This window comes from Furipterus horrens, unplaced genomic scaffold, assembly GCF_987537825.1.
Source record: "Furipterus horrens unplaced genomic scaffold, mFurHor1.1.pri manual_scaffold_13, whole genome shotgun sequence".
NCBI lineage: Eukaryota > Metazoa > Chordata > Mammalia > Chiroptera > Furipteridae > Furipterus > Furipterus horrens.
Window position 1 is genome coordinate 38,962,321 of NW_028327183.1, and position 17,109 is coordinate 38,979,429.

The 17,109-nt window shown below is 47.9% G+C and overlaps 1 protein-coding gene across 5 annotated transcripts in view; it reads left to right on the forward strand.

The window, feature by feature from the left end:
* SPINT2 (serine peptidase inhibitor, Kunitz type 2) overlaps positions 1 to 17,109 on the forward strand; it is a 41,353-nt gene that overhangs the window by 20,533 nt on the left and 3,711 nt on the right. For 2 of the 5 annotated variants that reach the window (XM_090260639.1, XM_090260640.1), the window contains exons 2-6: positions 2,369 to 2,539; positions 7,130 to 7,189; positions 8,412 to 8,465; positions 9,056 to 9,217; positions 9,544 to 9,582. In XM_090260639.1, the coding sequence (XP_090116765.1) occupies positions 2,369 to 2,539; positions 7,130 to 7,189; positions 8,412 to 8,465; positions 9,056 to 9,217; positions 9,544 to 9,582 (486 nt within the window). Of the gene's footprint in view, positions 1 to 2,368; positions 2,540 to 7,129; positions 7,190 to 8,411; positions 8,466 to 9,055; positions 9,218 to 9,543; positions 9,583 to 10,824; positions 11,528 to 17,109 lie in introns of those variants that run through there. The other 3 variants (XM_090260642.1, XM_090260643.1, XM_090260641.1) reach the window with 3 other exon arrangements.

The following is a 17,109-nucleotide window of genomic DNA, read 5'->3' on the forward strand; positions in this document are numbered from 1 at the left end:
TCTCTCCTCTCTTCCTGTCTCTAAAATCAATAAACATATTCTTGGGTGAGGATTAAAAATTAAAAATAAATAGTGAAGTTAAATGAGTTATCTGGACTTTAAAAAATATTAAGCATACAATTTAGTGATTTTTGAACATTTACAAAGTGTACAACCATGCCCACAATCCAATTTTGAAACAGTTCCATCATCTCAAAGATCCTTGTGCCCGTTTGCAGTGACTCGCCAACCCCTCCCCTGCATCAGGAACCATTAATTCACCTTCTGTCCTATTGATTTGCCTTTTCTGGACAACCCTATGGTTATCACGTGTCCAGATAAGGTACTTTTTCACTGGTGATTTCAAATTAACATTTTCTTACTTCAGAATATGCTTTTCCTGCTCTACTAGCTGCTTGTGATTTATTGGTGTGGAGGGGAGTTCTGTGAGCTGTTTTGCACAGCACCAACCTTTTTGTCCATAGATTGATGTGGAAAAGTTGGTTTCATGCCTGTTGTTGTGCCATATTTTAAGAGACATAAGAGAAGCACTGATCCTCCTCCTGTGCTTTCAAGTCATCACTTAGTTGGTGGTAAACCTAACAAACATGAGAACAGCTAGAAAGAAATAAACGACAACATGGAACCAAGCGTTGGGCCCTGGGATGTGCATCAGGCACCCTCTACTAGGCGCATTTCTGCTAAAAGGCAGAGATTGTGGAGGCCAGGATGTAGGGAGAGGCAGTGTGGCTCCCAATTGCATGGGAGGGGTGATTTAGCAGTACAGGGCGGTTGTTGACTCAATGGCCTTTTTAAGTTACTTTCAATCCTTATTCCTCCAGGAAAAAGTCTTACGTATTTTGATATCAGTGATACCCTCAACACTTGCTTATCTCTCGCTTTAAGAGAGGGAGCAGATACATCTGGCTGGAATTTGATAGCATTGTTTTGTTTCCCTAATACTAGACTGGGATCTGATGTGGGGGCACCTTGGTGTGCTCAGAGGGGAGCCCGTACAGCGCTGGAGTCAGTGATCTGAACTGCCTTTGGAGGCCAGAGGTGGCAGTGAGGGAGCTGTAATTAGGGAGTTCTTTCTGAGGCTTTTTTTTTTTTAATAAGTTCTCAGTTTTTTTAATTTTTAAATGTATTTATTGATTTTAGAGAGGGGAAGGGAGAAGAGAAAGCAAAACATCAAGTCGTTGTTCCACTTGTTTATGCATTCATTGGTTGATTCTTGTGTGTGCCCTGACTGGAGATCGAACCCGCAACCTTGGTGTATCATTACAACACTCTAACCAACTGAGCTACCTGGCCAGGGCCTTTCTTAGGTTTTTGTGGTAATTTAAGTATAAAATGGTCAGCTGGGACAGGGATTGGATAGGGAAAGTTAACAAAGTTCCTTGCCCTGGCTGGGTGGCTTAAGTGGTTGGAGAATCATCCCATATACCAAAAAGTTAGGGTTTTATTCCCAGTCAGGGCACATACCTAGGTTGTAGGTTTGATTTCCATTTGGGGTGCATGTGGGAAACAACCAATCTATGTTTCTCACCTTGATGCTCGCTCTCTCTCTCTCTCTCTCTCTCTCTCTCTCTCTCTCCTCTCTCTCTCTCTCTCCTCTCTCTCCCCCCCACCCCCTCAAATGAATAAACATATTTAAATTTTTTTAAAAGATTTTATTTGTTTATTTTTAGAGAGAGGGGAAGGGAGTTAGAGAGAGAGAAACATCGATGTGATAGAAACATTAATCAGCTAGCTGCCTCTCACACGCCCTCAACCGGGAACCTGGCCCACAACCCCGGCATGTGCCCTGACTGAGAATCGAACTGCACACCTTTTTGCAGGTGGTGCTCAGTCTACTGAGACATACCAGCCAGGCTAAACATATATTTAAAAAGAGAAAGAGAGAGAAAGGGAGGCAGGGAGGAAGGAAGGAAAAGGAAAGGAAGTTCATGAGGGGCACTAGGAGTAACAGTGTGCTTCCTTCTTGACCTCCCATCGCCAGTGCTAGCCTTTCAGCGCTCAACTCCCCTTGCTGTGTGATGGGACATGTATTCAGAAGGACCTTGAAGCCTTTTTCGCCTTTGAACATCATAGTTCTATACTGGATGAGTGTGTCTTTGATATTGGGGGAAGGGACAGAATCAACATGCACCTGAAATACAGTTCAGTTGAGTGAGTTGATATGTTTGTTGTTAGATGATATGCTTCTTCCCTGTACAAAGAGGGAATCACCAACATTGTAGAAACAGCTCACAGAGGGACTGTGCTTGAACTGAGACTCTGGCCCTCTTGGGGCTCTGGAAAACTGTGGGCCTCCTGCAGGTCTGGACATGTTCTTTATTGCCAGGATTGCCTTGCTAAGCTAACCGGTCTCCGCTTTGTGTTTTAGACTTTTGCCAAGTTCCAAAGGTAGTGGGAAGATGCCGGGCCTCCTTCCACAGATGGTGGTACAATGCCACAGATGGATCCTGCCAGCAGTTTGTATATGGAGGCTGTGGTGGGAATGACAATAATTACCTGACCAAAGAGGAGTGCCTTAAGAAATGTGCTGGTTTCACAGGTAAGACAATGGTAGTTGAGGAAATGGTGTTATTATTAGTCAGTTTATTCATTGGGATGTGGGTGCCTTTTGCTCTTCACTAGTTCTTTACAGCTTAACTTGGGAGCAGGGGGTGTTTTAAAAAGCAGAAGCAACAGACACAGTGTGAAGGTCACCCACATAGTGGCTTCATAGCTGGAGTGGGAGGTGGGGGGCATGCCTAGGTCTTCGCCACGACTTCCTTTCTCCCACTACTGAGTGCAAGTCCCGTACCAGACTCAGTATATATAAGAGGAAGCGGCTTCCCTTTGAGCAGAGTCCCCCAGGCCCACTCAGACAGGCTTCCCCACGTGCTCCCTAGACATTTGGGTTATTTTTACCCCTGGGACAAATGACTTGAGGAGCTCACCCAGCCAGCCAAGTTCTGAGTCAAGTTAAAACTAGAACTTACTTCCTGGAGTCCACCCTTCTTCCAGCCCTCACATGCAAGAGTTCTGTGGAATCAAGATAACATTGACCCCAAGCGCCTCACAGTTTAAATAGAAACGTAAAGCCCACGCTGAGCTGCGCACGACCTCTTGACAGCAGTGAGACGGTAGCCCTCTGGGGCCTGCTGCTTCCCAGGTGTCCAGGCACTCAAGGGTTTGGCTAGCCAAGCTGTCAAACATTTTCGTCGGCAATCTCCCTAACATTGTCACGTGACTTCTCACATTATTTCTTGACAGCTTAGCATCAACATTAGGACTCTGGATTCTGATTCTGTGTCAGGATGTGCTGGTGCCTTTACTGCTCCTTGCACACCGCCAGCTTGTGAGCCTGTGTCCCGCATCTTTGTGGGTTTTTTTTAAAGTATATTTTATTGATTATGCTGTTACAATTGTCCCAATTTTTTTTTCCCTTCGCTCCTCTCCACTCAGTACCTGCCTTCCCTCCAGCAGTTCCACCCCCTCCCCTTAGTTCATGTCCATGGGTCATGCCTGTATGTTCTTTGGCTTCTCCTTTTCCTGTATTATTCTGAACTTCCCCCTGTCTATTTTGTACCAACCAATTATGCTTCTTAATCCCTGCACCACTTCCCCATTTCTCCCCCTTCCCTCTCTCTACTGATAACCCTCCAAATGATCTCCATACCTATGATCCTGTTTCTATTCTGGTTGTTTGCTTAGTCTGTTTTTGTTTTAATTTTTGTTTTTTTAGGTTGATAGTTGTGAGCTTGTTGTCATTTTATTGTTCATAGTTTTGATCCTCTTTTTCTTAAATAAGTCCCTTTAATATTTCATATAATAAGGGCTTGGTGATGATCAACTCCTTTAGCTTTACCTTGTCTGGGAAGCATTTTATCTGTCCTTCCATTCTAAATGTTAGCTCTGCTGGATAGAGTAATCTTGGTTGCAGGTCCTTGCTTTTCATCACTTTGCATACTTCTTGACAGTCCCTTCTAGCCTGCAAAGTTTCTTTTGAGAAATCAGCTGATAGTCTTATAGGCACCCCTTTGTAGGTAACTCTGCTTTTCTCTTGCTGCTTTTAAGATTCTCTCTTCAGCTTTTGTCTTTGTCATTTTAATTATGATGTGTCTCGGTGTGGTCCTCTTTGGGTCTAGCTTGTTTGGGACTCACTGTGCTTCCTGGACTTGTTTGTATGTCTATTTCCTTTCCCAGATTTGGGAGGTTTGCCTTCATTATTTTTTCACATAAGTTTTTGAATTCTTGCTCTTCCTCTTCTCCTTCTGGAACCCCTACAATTCAGATGTTGGCACGTTTAAAGTTGTCCCAGAGGTTCCTAAGCATCTTCTCATTTTTTTCAATTCTTGTTTCTTCATTGTGTATTGGTTGACTGTTTATTTCTTCCCTATGCTGCAAATCATTGATTTGAACCCCAGTTTACTTCCCTTCACCATTGGTGTCATGTGGATTTTCCTTTGTTTCATTTAGTGTAGCCTTCACTTCATCTGTTATATGTTTGCTGTACTCAAGAATAGCTGTCAAGTCTGTGAGCATCTTTATCACGTGTTTTAAATTCTGCGTCAGTTAGGTTGGCTGTCTCTTCCTCATTTAGTTATCCCACTGGAAAATTGATCTGCTTCTTCTTTTGTGCCATTCATCTTGTCTCCTCTACTTGACCACCTCCTATGTTTGGCTGTGTCTTAGGTAGAATTGTCACACATCTTACATTGTAAGGGAGCCTTAGGTATTCCTCAGTGTAGGGATGACCTGTTTTACCACCTTGTGGTGCTGTATGTGGGGGAGGGCTCAGAGAGGGAACAATGCCACTTGCCTCTTTTCCAGGCACTTCTGCTTCCTGTATGGGACTGGCACCCCTCTAGCTGTTGCCCTGGCCATCATTCCAAGAGTGGGTGGGTCTGCGGACATTCTAGGACTGTGAAGGTCCTCTAAACAAACAGACTGCTGAGAGACTGGCAGTTTCTTCTGCGCCCCCCCCTCCCCCAACCCCCACTGGTTTTCAAAGTCAGAAGCAATGAGGCTTCATTTTCCCCTTCGTTGGAGCTGTGAGCTGTGAGCTGTGTGGCCTGATCTGGGTCTGGGATCGCTCTCCAGGTGTCCCTCCCAACTTATAATGTATGACTGTTCTTTCAGCTGGCCGGCCACAGCCACTGCCTTGCCACCACACCCTGTCCTCTCCACCCTGGCTCTGCCTCTCCTATCTGTCTGGATGAGTATTGCTTCTTTATATTTTTGTTTGTTGGACTTCTATGCAGTTGAATTTTCTGGTAGTTCTGGTTGTTTTTAGTTTTGAGGTAGTTGTATTTCTTCTTATTGTTGTGGAGGGTGGTGAAGTGTGACTAACTACACCTCCATCTTGTCTTTGTGGGGTTTTTATGTCTCCTCACTCACTGGCTGTAATCTCAGTGGGCTTTGTTCTCTGCATTCAAAAATCAGATAAGCATATATCTGTGGGGGGCAGGGGGGGGCAGTGGTTTTGGCTGTGACTTGAGGTTTGAAACAGTGCCGAGTACACTGGCCTGCCAGTGACTGAGTGCCTTGAGGAATGTTTTACTGATTTTTATGTGCCTGGTGCCCAGCAGGTGCTCAACAAATGTTTGGAAAGCTGGGTATTGTTTTTGGATCATACAGGTAAGCTCTTACCTTTCAGGGAGCAACTGGCAACCTTACCAGATGGTGACTGAGGAAAATAGCATTTGTTATAATTTTCCGTCACCAGCTAGGATCCAATGTAGGGGGAGAAATTAAGGTGAAATATTTTTGCTACATTTTCTGTTCTTCCCTAATCAAGAGTTGACAGTAGGGCTCTGACCAGTGTGGCTCAGTTGGTTGGGCATTGTCCTGCAAAGCGAGAGGTCACCAGTTCAGTTCCCGATCAGGGCACATGCCTGGGTTGTGGGTTCCGTCCTTGGTCGGGGGCGTTTGAGAGGCAACTGATAGATATTTCTTTCTCACATCAATGTTTCTCTCCCTCCTTTCTCCCTCCCTTCCCCTCTCTCTAAAAATAAATTTAAAAAAATGTTTTTTTAAGTTGACTGTAGGAAGTGTACTGCCTGTTCTGGTTACTCCTTATTTTCTCAGGAAAATAGTTGTTTTTAAGAGTCCAGCCAGCAGACATTAGGCATTAAGACAGGAGGCCACTCACTATAGGGGGCCAGGGTGGTTTTGTTTTGCTGGGAGAAGACAGGCAGCTGTTTTGGGTTCAGAGTCTGGCCCCAGTCTTCAGCGCCCAGAAAGCTCTTTCTTGGCACTCGAGCATGGCTCCGCTCACTGCGTGTCTCTTGAGGCATCTCTCATGCATCTTTATGAGAGCCCAAACTGCCAGCGCAGCTAGGCACTGGAGACAGTATGTCTCCCAGGCAGGCAAGCTCTGTGGGAAGCCCCATGGTAATAAGAGTGCTGGCTTATTAATTTATAATGAGAACCAGAACCACCCAGGGGAGCAGACACTCGGGTCTCTGTGCCTGCACTTGTAGTTCACGTAGGCAGTTCTCAGCCAAATTCACAGAAGATTGCTTGGTGAGAGAGGCCGAACAAGGGGAGCTGCTTTGTGGTGTGAATGCTTACCGGCATCTGGTCAGGCCAGCACCGTGACTCGGGGTCTATTGGGATCAATAGGGAGACGGGGAGCCAAGATCCCTCCCTCCTGGACCCTGCCAGCTCTCCCTTTTTTGTGCTTCCTTAAGTGGCTGGCCTCTCCACCTCACCCAGTTAACATGTATGTATGAGAGAGAAAATATACATAACATAAAATTATCGTTTCAACCATTTATAAGTGTACATTTCAGTACATTCACATTGCTGTGCTCCCCCTTAAGTTTTCAATTCAGTAGATGGGTTAATACAGTTAAGTTACTTGGCCCTGGAAGCCATATTGTCTTTTTACATCCATTTCACCCGTCTTTGCTCCAATTCCCAGTGACTTGATCTTAAAGTTTAACCCACAAGAACAGTCTTGCTTCCTGACTTCCAAGTTCTGGCAGGCTTGTGGTCCCCATGTGCATTGAAAGGGCCACAAAAAGGAGAAACAGGGGTTGCCATGAAAGGCCCACAGGACATGACTGCTTGGGGATAGAGCTTGTTTAGTTTCACTGGCAATCTTGGAGGAAGGTGCACTTTCTCACTGTGCAGTTTATTTGTCCCCTTGTAGAGAATATCATTGATGGTCTGGCCACCAGCAAGAATGGAGCAGATTCCTCTATCCCAAGTGGTACGTTCTTAAAAAGACCCAGGATGAATGAGGCGTCCAGATGGGTAACTGAAAGGACATTTGTAATCTGGGACTTGTACCAGGGCTTCCGCCTCCTGGTTCTGTTTACTCGGCATTGGTAAACAGGGGCTCTGCCGGCATCCTTAACAGAAAGGAGGGCCAAGGGATTCTGCAGTACTTCCGAGTGGCCTCAGCTCCCTCCTGTGGGTCAGGGGGTGTGGTCTCTGCCCACATGGCTCGGGCTCCTTCCTTCTCTTGAGGCTAGCCTCTGTTGTCTCACCACCCACCCCACGCACCCCTTCTTTCCTGTTCTGTTTCCTCTGCTCCCTGCAGTCCTTGCCACCTCCCTCCCTGTGCTGAGCCCTATCCTCTGCCACCCTGCCTCTGTTCCCATTGCAGTCCTTGATCTCAAGCTTTGTGTTAGCTTGCTTTGTAGTGCTGACAGCAGCTGCCCCATTCCCCCTCATGCATAAAGGACTCCGGATCCGGAGCCTGGGGTGAGTGGTACAGACTCACTAGCAAGTCCAGCGCAGCTTTCCGGAAGGCCAGTCTCCAGGCAGTGGGCCCTGCTGGGCAGGACCTGCGGAGGAGGGAGGGAATCTGCCCCCAGTAGGCAGGTGGTCACACGCCAGTTGCCTTCTTGGCTCTGGTCCTCTGGCTATGACACTAGTGCTCACGTGAGTGACTGTGTATATTCTGTGACTTGCAGAAGGCCGAAAGTTAGGCTAGAGCCACTTTCCAGGTTTGCTAGGCCAGGAATCCTGTGACCATCCCGGCCATTGCTTTGCCTGGGCTCACTGTTAATTCCCAAGCTGGCCTCTCCAAGATCATCCAGCACTCTGGAGCACTGGTGTAAGAGCTCTGGTTTCAGCCCTCTTTCAGAAGAAAATTTCCCCAGGAGACTAAGGGTGGGGGCTTCTTGCTGTGCAGGTGAATAGGACTGACTTCCTCATCATCCCAGAAACTGTAGCTGGGATGAGTTTCCATATCAACCCCTGAAGTGGAGGCAGCTTCCCCATCCTGCACTCACTGGGTGTGTACTGTAGAGCCCCGTAGAGCCGGAGGTGATGGAGCAAAGCTGTCCACGGAGGGTAGCTCCGCGCCCTTCCTTCCGGGTGCCAGTGTCCACAGTCCCTCAGTGGGCCCTTTTAGACTCAGCCCTAGCCACACCACATATCCTGTGACTGTCCCAGCCTCCCTGACACAGATGTTTGTGTTTTAGTTCCCAGAAGGCAGGATTTTGATGACCCCTCCAGTGATATTTTCAACTACGAAGGTATAACTTTTTAAAATTTATTTTCTATTTTAGATGGTAGAAAGTATAACTTAAAATATATATATATATATATATATATATGGGCAAAATGTATTTTCTTAGTTGGGATTGTGACACACTTCAGGATTTCCACTAAGGAAATCCTTTCCCAAGTGGAGGAATACACGGGATGCCCCAGGAAAGCAGGCTGCAGGACGCTGTGCTCCGGAGGCGGTATTGCTGCAGGCCCTGCTCACCAGCTGTGTGGGTGGCTGTGGGCAGGTGACTAGCTGTGCCTCTGGGTCCCTGAGCCTGAACTAAGGAGCCTGGGACAGGTCTCTTAAAGACCGAATTAATGCATGGAAAGTGCCTAGAACAGTACCTGGTAGGGGAATTTCCATAACAACATAGTCTGGCTGGAAAGAGAAAGATACTAGAAATGTGGGGTGTGGAGGGATGATGGTGAAATGAGTCAGACTGGCCACAGCTGTAGTTTACCAGTTTCTGTAGTTCTCTCTTGGCTGGCAGCTGTGTGACTACCTGGGACCATTCTAACTCCATCCCCTTTCCTCTGCGCCTTGCTCATTGTGCTTATTGGGCTCCATCCCCAGAATACTGCACTGCCGAGGCGGTCACAGGGCCTTGCCGCGCTTCCTTCCAACGCTGGTACTTTGATGCCGAGAAGAACTCCTGTGATAACTTTATTTATGGAGGGTGCTCGGGCAATAAAAACAACTATCTCTCCAAGGAGGCGTGCCTGAGCCGCTGCTTCGGTGAGTCTGCCTGACCCCTGGATCCAAGTAGCAGGGTAGGTAGACGGGCCCTCCCTGAGTCCACACCCCATCCCTGAAACCAGGCCTTTGGCCTCCATCCTTCTCTGGCTCCCTAATGGGGAACAGGTGGGCTTTGGCCCTGGCTCTTGGGCAGACATGTCCTAGGTCCCCACCAAGGTGCCAGGGCCTTAAAGACCTTAGAACTGGGAGAAGTACCTTGAAAAGAGCCCACTCTGAAGGCCCAGGGCTGAGGGGGATCTTCAGGTGGCAGCAGTTCTAGGCAGGGGGGGACTGAGCTGACCTCAAGGTTATGTGTTCTCTTCCAGGCAAGCAGTTGTACCCAGTCCTGTCCCGCAGCACTAAAGGTAAGTGGCCTCTTGCCCTCACCCACCTGCCTACGTGCCTAAGCTTAGCTGTGTTTTTGCAGGCTCATATTGTCTTGGACATATCATCCTTCACCATAAACATCTTTTGGTAGAAAGTAGTGTTTCTGCATGAGAATGGCCAGGCAGCTTGGAACATGTGGTAGATGTTTGTCCCACCACAATGTATAGTGGGGGGCTGGGAGTGAGGCAGCTGAGCCGGAACTGGGAGTGAGGGAACTGGGGGCAACTGGGGGATGTTGGAAACCTTGCTGTGTGCAAGGCACAGCCAGTGTTATCATCCCCGAGTAGTGTGGTCTGACAAGGAAGCTGGGTCTCTTGCTTTTGTTTCTGATTCTCAGCCTGAGTCATGGAGGATAGTGTTTGCAAAAGGACTTGCCACACTGGTTTGGTCTCCTTCCACCTGTTTCCCTGGGAAGGAGCCCTGACCTGGCCTGCTGCCTGCTGCCTGCTGCCTGCTCTATTTTAGAGGAGGGGTGAAGTTGTAACTGGTTTGCCAAGCCTGGGCTGAAAGCAGGCCACATCTGGAGTGTTGGCGGGGTGGAGATGGAGAGGGACTCACCCTATCTGATTCTGTAGCCAGGCATGGAGAGGGAACTGGGCAGCTGCCATAGGAGCCACATTCCATAGGTGGAGCCCCACTGAGCACTGGGTGACCACTGTTGGAATTACTGAAGCCATTAGAAACACGAGGGTCCCCTCCCGGCCCTGCTCCAAATACACCCTTGCCTCTGCCCTCGCCTCGTTCCACAGTCAGCCACCCAGCTACCTGTGGGCCCATCCTTCTCTAGGGCTGATGGGGGGAGGTGTGTGCACACAATGCCTGGGGTTTTATGTTTCCACACACGCCAGAGGCGTGTTTTTTACGTGCAAGGGCTTGGGACTCCTGTACAGCTTGCCCCTGAGAGGTGAAGGGAAGTAGTTTAAGTGGGGCTGTTGGTTCAGAAAGAAGGAAGTCGCTGTTTGTGTGCACATAGCACAGTGCCTCATTTTTTCAGGAACCAGCTTCTTAGGACTGTACTGTAGAGACTCTTTGATGACTTCCTGGGTGGGTGGTGTCAGTTCTCTAGACCTTCCAGGTTAGGTGCGGAGACATCGGCCCCAGAGCTGCTGGATGGCCCTGAGCCCCTAGGGCACCTGCGTCCTTCCTAAGCCCTGCGCTGCCCCACTCTGGCCATGGCTCTCCTTGTCCCACCAGTTCTGAGGCCTCTCTCTCATCCCCAGTGGTGGTCCTGGCAGGGCTGTTCGTGATGGTCCTGGTCGTCTTGCTGGGTGCCTCCGTAGTTTTCCTGATCAGGGCGGCCCAGAGGAACCAGGAGCGTGCCCTCCGCACTGTCTGGAGCTCCGAGGATGATAAGGAGCATCTGGTGAAGAACACGATTGTGCTGTGAACACCTCGTCCCCAAGATGCCACCCTTCTCCAAGATTCAGGACCCACTGTCAATGAAGAGAACCTGGGGAGGGAGAGGGGTGACAACAGTAGAATGCATGCGTGATTTTTAAAATAGAGTGATTGGTTTTTATTTTTGTGATTATTAGGGCTTTTTGTCTGTTTGTTGCTTCAGAAATTAAGAGGGCTGCTTCCTGGTTCTCCTAGGGCAGTTTGTTTTCTAAACCCTCTAAGAGTAGGGCTCTGGTTCACGTTCGGGTGGCCTGGCCCCACACCAAAGTCAGCTCCTCTTTGATATCTTACTCCAGGTATTATTTTCTGTGTTTATATTGAAACCTTTTTGCCTCCTTTCCTATCACAAATGTAATGTTTTAATAGTTTCCTTTGTTTGATTTGTGGGTTTTTTTTTTAAGTAACTAGAAACAAAAGTTTTTAGGTTTTTTTAAAAATTAGGATTCTGAAGAGTAAAATGTACAGCTTTAATAAAAAGGGTCTTTCCTTTTAAAATAAATTCCAACATGTGCTTTCTTTATGGAACTGCTAATTATTTTTAAAATATTTTTTTAAATCCTATTTATATTTAGACAGAGGGGAAGGGAGGGAGAAAGTGAGGAAGAGAAACATCAGTGCGTGAGAGAAACATCAATCGGTTGCCTCTCTTATGCCCCCAACCAGGTACCTGGCCCACAACCCAGGCCTGTTCCCTGACCAGGGATCTCACTGTCTGGCCTGGGCTGCATCAGGAGTTTTTAAAGGGAACTTGAGGCTTGTCTTGGGCAGCAAGAGGTCCTGGAGGATCATGAGGATGTGGATATCCTTCCTGCTGCATGAGTGGCAGGCACTAAACAATTACATAGAACAGAGTGAGATGGATAAGAGTACTGGGAGGTGACTTGTCTCAGGTAAAGGAAAATATCTTACCATGCTTGCCTTGGGCAAGTAATGGCCTGTTCTCGGAATCAGCATCAGCGGGGGCATAGGGGAGGTGTCAGACAGCCTCTGAGGGGATTTCCTGGGAAGCAGTCTCTGTTCTAGCTGGATGAAGCGGTCACATCATGCAACAGTCTCAGTCTCCACCTGCCTTGGGAGTCTGGGCTCTGGTCCGGCAGTGAGTAGAAGTGGGCTCTGTGCAACCTGACAGTTTCAGACAGTTCTAGATTTGCTTTGACCTCTCCATGAAACAAAAAGACAATAAACTCTCCTTTCTAGAAATCCCTAAGGCCAAAAAGGCCACATTCTGTACATTGGGGGAAAGACTTAGGGCTTAAAAATCTATTCCAGAAGCAAGTTGGCAAATACCTCATCTGTTCCTGGCCTCCCTTGTCCATGGTAGGCCTTTTTCACGGAGTCTGCCATTTTCTCTGCCAAGCCTTTCAGTCACTGTAGTTGACTCAGAGTTGGTGAGCAGTGAAGCCTGCAATATCCTACACAATATCAGGACCCCAGAGCAGGATAGGGCCTAGGCATTGGGAGAGACTGTCCACCACTCCAGGTGTGCAACAGGTAGGTCACTTAACTCCTTTGAACTTAAATGTTTCCTCACCTGTAAAATGGGTGGAAGTTAGGGTTACTTGGGATCACATGGCAGGTCACCCACGGGACATGCCCAGCAAGGGGGCCTTCTTCGGGGGTCTGATTTGTCTCTACCCACATACCTGCCTCCTTGTTCTTCCTTTGTAGTGGGCATCTCTCCCCTCTACCCACCCTGCCACCATAAGCAACCCTTCAGTCCACTCATGTCTCCTCTCATCTTAAGGAACCTCAGACTCACTGACAACTCTGGCCTGGCACAAGGCCTTTTCTTGACCTACAATAAGTGTTGTCACCTTCATATCTCAGTCATGTGAAGAGAAAAAGTAGTGTGTTTGGGTGGTTTGTTTGTTTGTTTGTTTAAGTATATTTTATTGATTATATTGTTACAATAGTTCCAGTTTTTTCCCCTTTGCTACCCTCTGCCCAGCACTGCCCCCCCCCCAACAACCCCCTCACCCCCCAGTCCATATCCATGGGTCGTGCATACAAGTTCTCTGGCTTCACCCTTTCCTATATATATTTTTTTTAATTTAATTTTTTATAATAAAAAATAACACACACACACCCCAGACTTAAGACCCTTTATAATCTTATAAATGACAATGGGCGAAGGTCTCGTGCTCCTCTAGCTGCTTCAAGCTGGGTATGGTCGTCATCCTACCTACCCGTGGGTCCAGAAATCCCTTGTGTTTGGGTTTTTAAAGACACTGTTTGGAATCAATTTAATAATCTACTGCAGTAGGAAGATAAGTGAATTCTCTTTAACACCATCAACTCCAGTTGAGCCTTTGAAGGTTTTGTGTTCTTTTTGTTTTTTTAACCCTCCCCCAAGGACATGCTTTTTTAAATATATTTTTTAAGAGGGAAAGAAACCATCAATGTGAGAGAGACATTGATCATTTGCCTCCCATAAGTGGCCCAACCAGGGACCAAACCCTGCAACACAGGCACGTGCCCAGACTGGGGATCAAACCCCTTTCAGTTTACAGGACGAAGCTCCAACCGACTGAGTCACACTGGCCATGGCTGAAGGTTTTTATATGCTTACCTTTGTATGTTTCTGACACAAAAGTTCTCACTCTGACTCACTTCTGCCAAAATGTGTCCTGTTTGTCTCATGATAAGGGAAGTCCCAAGGCCCACTTGTTCCTGCAGAGTGACTGCCAGTGGTTCACCTTGCACCTCTTCAGGTGTGCTGCCATGCCAGGCTGGTCAGTTGCTTTCTGCCATGCCGCTGGGCCTTGAAACAATTGTGCCATGACTTCTACTCTCTGGACCATTTACAGGGTGACAATGGTGCTTTCTCTTGCAAAGCTTGCTCAACAATGGGCCAATAGCCAAGTTATTCAGTGGACATTTTACAGCCTTTGTCTGGCATAAGGAGTGGAATGGACTTCTAAAAAATAAACTCGAAGATCTCTCCTCACTTCCCCTAGGTCCATATACTTTAGGAAGGCAGTCTGGGCACTGAATGTGGCTGTTCCCAGAAAGAATTTATCTCTAGGCCATCTCCTGGGGACTTGCCCTCATCATTCCTGGGTATAGTGCACCTTTCTTCTCCCTAACATTAAACCCCAGTGCACCTGATCCCAACACCCTCTGGGGAGCAGGCCAACCAGAAGGGGGCCTCAGATGTAAGTTAATTCCGGTTTAGCCCTTTGGATTTTTTCCTGGACTGACTGGTCCTGGGTCATGAAGATAATGACCACTTGGTCATTGAATGCCCTGCTTGCCAAGTCTTCCTGTGGTGGCCCACATTGTCCCTATAAATTTAGAAATACTTGTTCCACTCATATATGACTCAAACAAAAGGTCTAGGTATGAGTAGGTGTTGATAGAAGTGAAGCTATACCACCTGGAATGGGATACACACTTATTTCCAGCCCTTGGAGGGAGTTAACAGCCAGGGACTGGGGAAGGGAGGCCTTAGACCCCAAGATGTGGGGGGAAGGAAAGAGGGTGTGGTCAGTGGTCTGTCTAATCCAACACCCCATACCCTGGCCAATCACCTGGTCCACCTGAGCCCTGCGACATCTGCAGCTGGCAACGTGACCAGTAGACGTGGCAGGTCCTGACCAATTCTGTGCCCAATGCCATCAGTAGCAGTTTCTGAATGTGGGCCTCACCCTTAGACATTTAAAAACACAGACCTACACAGCCTTGTCCTAATCTGGCTGATAAAAGCAGACACTGCCACCGAAGCACCCTGGGCTATGCCGTGTGTGGCAATGGAAGCTGTAAACTACTCAGTGACACTACCCATGTAGCTTAACCAAACCAGGACAGTGTTCCAAGTCAAGTTTGACAAGTCCTGGAGTACCCTGTGCCCCAGCAGTCCATGTGTTTGTGTGTGGGAAAGAATGAGTCATAATGTCTTTCCATGGGGCGTGAGGGTTGTTTTCAGGCCTTGTGATTATTGGCAAAGACAAGGAAGATCAGCAGGTCACCCAGACCTCCCTGTGTGGGTCCTAATGGATGACAGCCTTAGACTACATTCTAGCTGTCTGAAATAAGCCCTGCTCATTCACACCTGGATGGCAGATTGGACTCATAGCCACAGGACCGACCCACTGCTGCTTTGAGTCCCGTTCACTGTAGAATGGCATACTTGTGTGAAGATTCATCAGAAACCAGGAGGGGTGGACTGTTGGTAGAAACAGTACTCCATGCTGCTATAGGTCTTGCTGGGTGTACTAAGAAGGCATGATCTTGACAGCTGTTTACTTAGGCCATTTCTCAGGGCTGGGTTTGCAGTGAGCGCCTTGAGGGATGAGGAAATGGCTCCCTTCGGACAAAGAGCATGCTTGCATACTGCCTGCTATAAAGCAGCAGGTCCCCAAGCTCAGTGTCCAGTTCTTGTAATGCAACCCACTGTACCTGCAGGGACCATTTGGCCCATCCACTGTGTCCCCACAGGGCAAGGGAAGCCAACACAAACACTGGTGCTTATGTGGCTTCCTGTAATAAAGCCTTTGTTCTCTGCCCTAGCAGTCTGGAGGCTTCTGCCAGCATTTTGGAAACTGCTACAGGCTAACTTACTAGCTGGTAGAGGGAGTAAAATCAAACCCCAGACACAACAGTCAGCTGGGTGGAGGCCAGCTGGGCTGTTAGCCCCCTTGGCAACTGCTGAAAGTATGGTTGTCAAGATTTTCTGGTTATTAACATTGCAGAACGCCCAGGGCCAGCATAGCAGAAAGTTGGCCTTGTGGGAAAGGAAACAGAGGCCCTGCTGGAGGCCCTGCGTACTGCATGAATACTGCATGCCTAAGGCCATCACCTCCTGGGATGTGGTTAAATTCTGAGGAAACAGTCCACAATACGGATCATGGTATTTATAGGACCAGGGCACTCTGTTCATGTAAACTTCAGAAAAAAAGACTAAACCAGGCCTTGAAGCAGTTGCTTTTCCAATGAGCAGTGTCAGTCCTCAGATGTGGAGGACTGCCTCTCCCTACACCATCTTAGTTTCCCTGGCCACTGAAGTTGGCATCTGGAAATTTAAGAATGTGAGCCAGTGAAAAGTTAGTCAGCTGATCAAGTAGTAGTAAATGTTTTATTGCAGGCCAGTTGGGAACACATATCCCCTTTTCCTACAAAGGAGACAGCACTACTTATACCCTTAGGTAGCTTTTTGTTTTTTTTGTTTGGCTTGGTTTTTTAATTTCTACCTTTTTGGCAGAGGTACTGAGGAAACAAGCAGGGGACGGTAGTGCCATTAGATGCCAGGGCAGGCAGGGACTGGAGATGACAGACCTAAGCTACTGTCCCTGCCTGTTAGCCATGAGAACTGAACGTCGGGGAACTAATATCTTCCCCAGAGCAGGAGGATGGGCATGCTCTCATCCTAGGACCTCACACCTGTTTTTCATCCCAGCATTTGTGTCCACCATCCCAGCTCTTGTTTGGCCTCCATATGTAAACCTTATAGGTCAGATACAGTGTACAAACAATGCATTGTAGAATTGTGCATCTGAAACCTGTATAATTTTGTTAACCAGTGTCACCAAAAAAAATTCAATAAAAGGGGAAAGAACTTCTGGGTCAGGCAGAGCAGGGCAAGAAGGGACATGCTGCCACCAACAGGGAGTAGCGAGACAGGCTCCCATAGCCATTTTCCTCTTTTCAGTAATACAAATCCCCAGCTTTTAGCAGGCACATGGCTCCCCAGCTAGGAACTGTATTTCCCAGTCTCCCCTGCAGAGATCATGTGTCTAAATGCTGGAGGGAGGGATGTGTGCTGCCTACCTGTGCCCTCCAATTGCCCTTTCCCTTCCTGAGGAACTGATGGTGGGACCAGTCTGTCCTTGGACAACAGCCTGGACAAATGCAGAACAACTAGACACAAGGAGCCAGGGTCCCACACCCTCCTAGTCACCTGCTCTGGACTCCCACCAGCTCAGGCTTTCACGGGAGAGAAAAATGAAGCCATCTTGTTCAGCCTGTCTTTTGGGTCTCTGCAAAAGCTGCAACATCCTAATTCTTTTACATGAGTGATTAGAGGGGAGTCTGGACCAGGCTGTGGTCTCCCCAGACCCATTCACCCTTCCCTCCATTTTAGCTCAGCAGTCAAACCTCGGTTCTCAAAT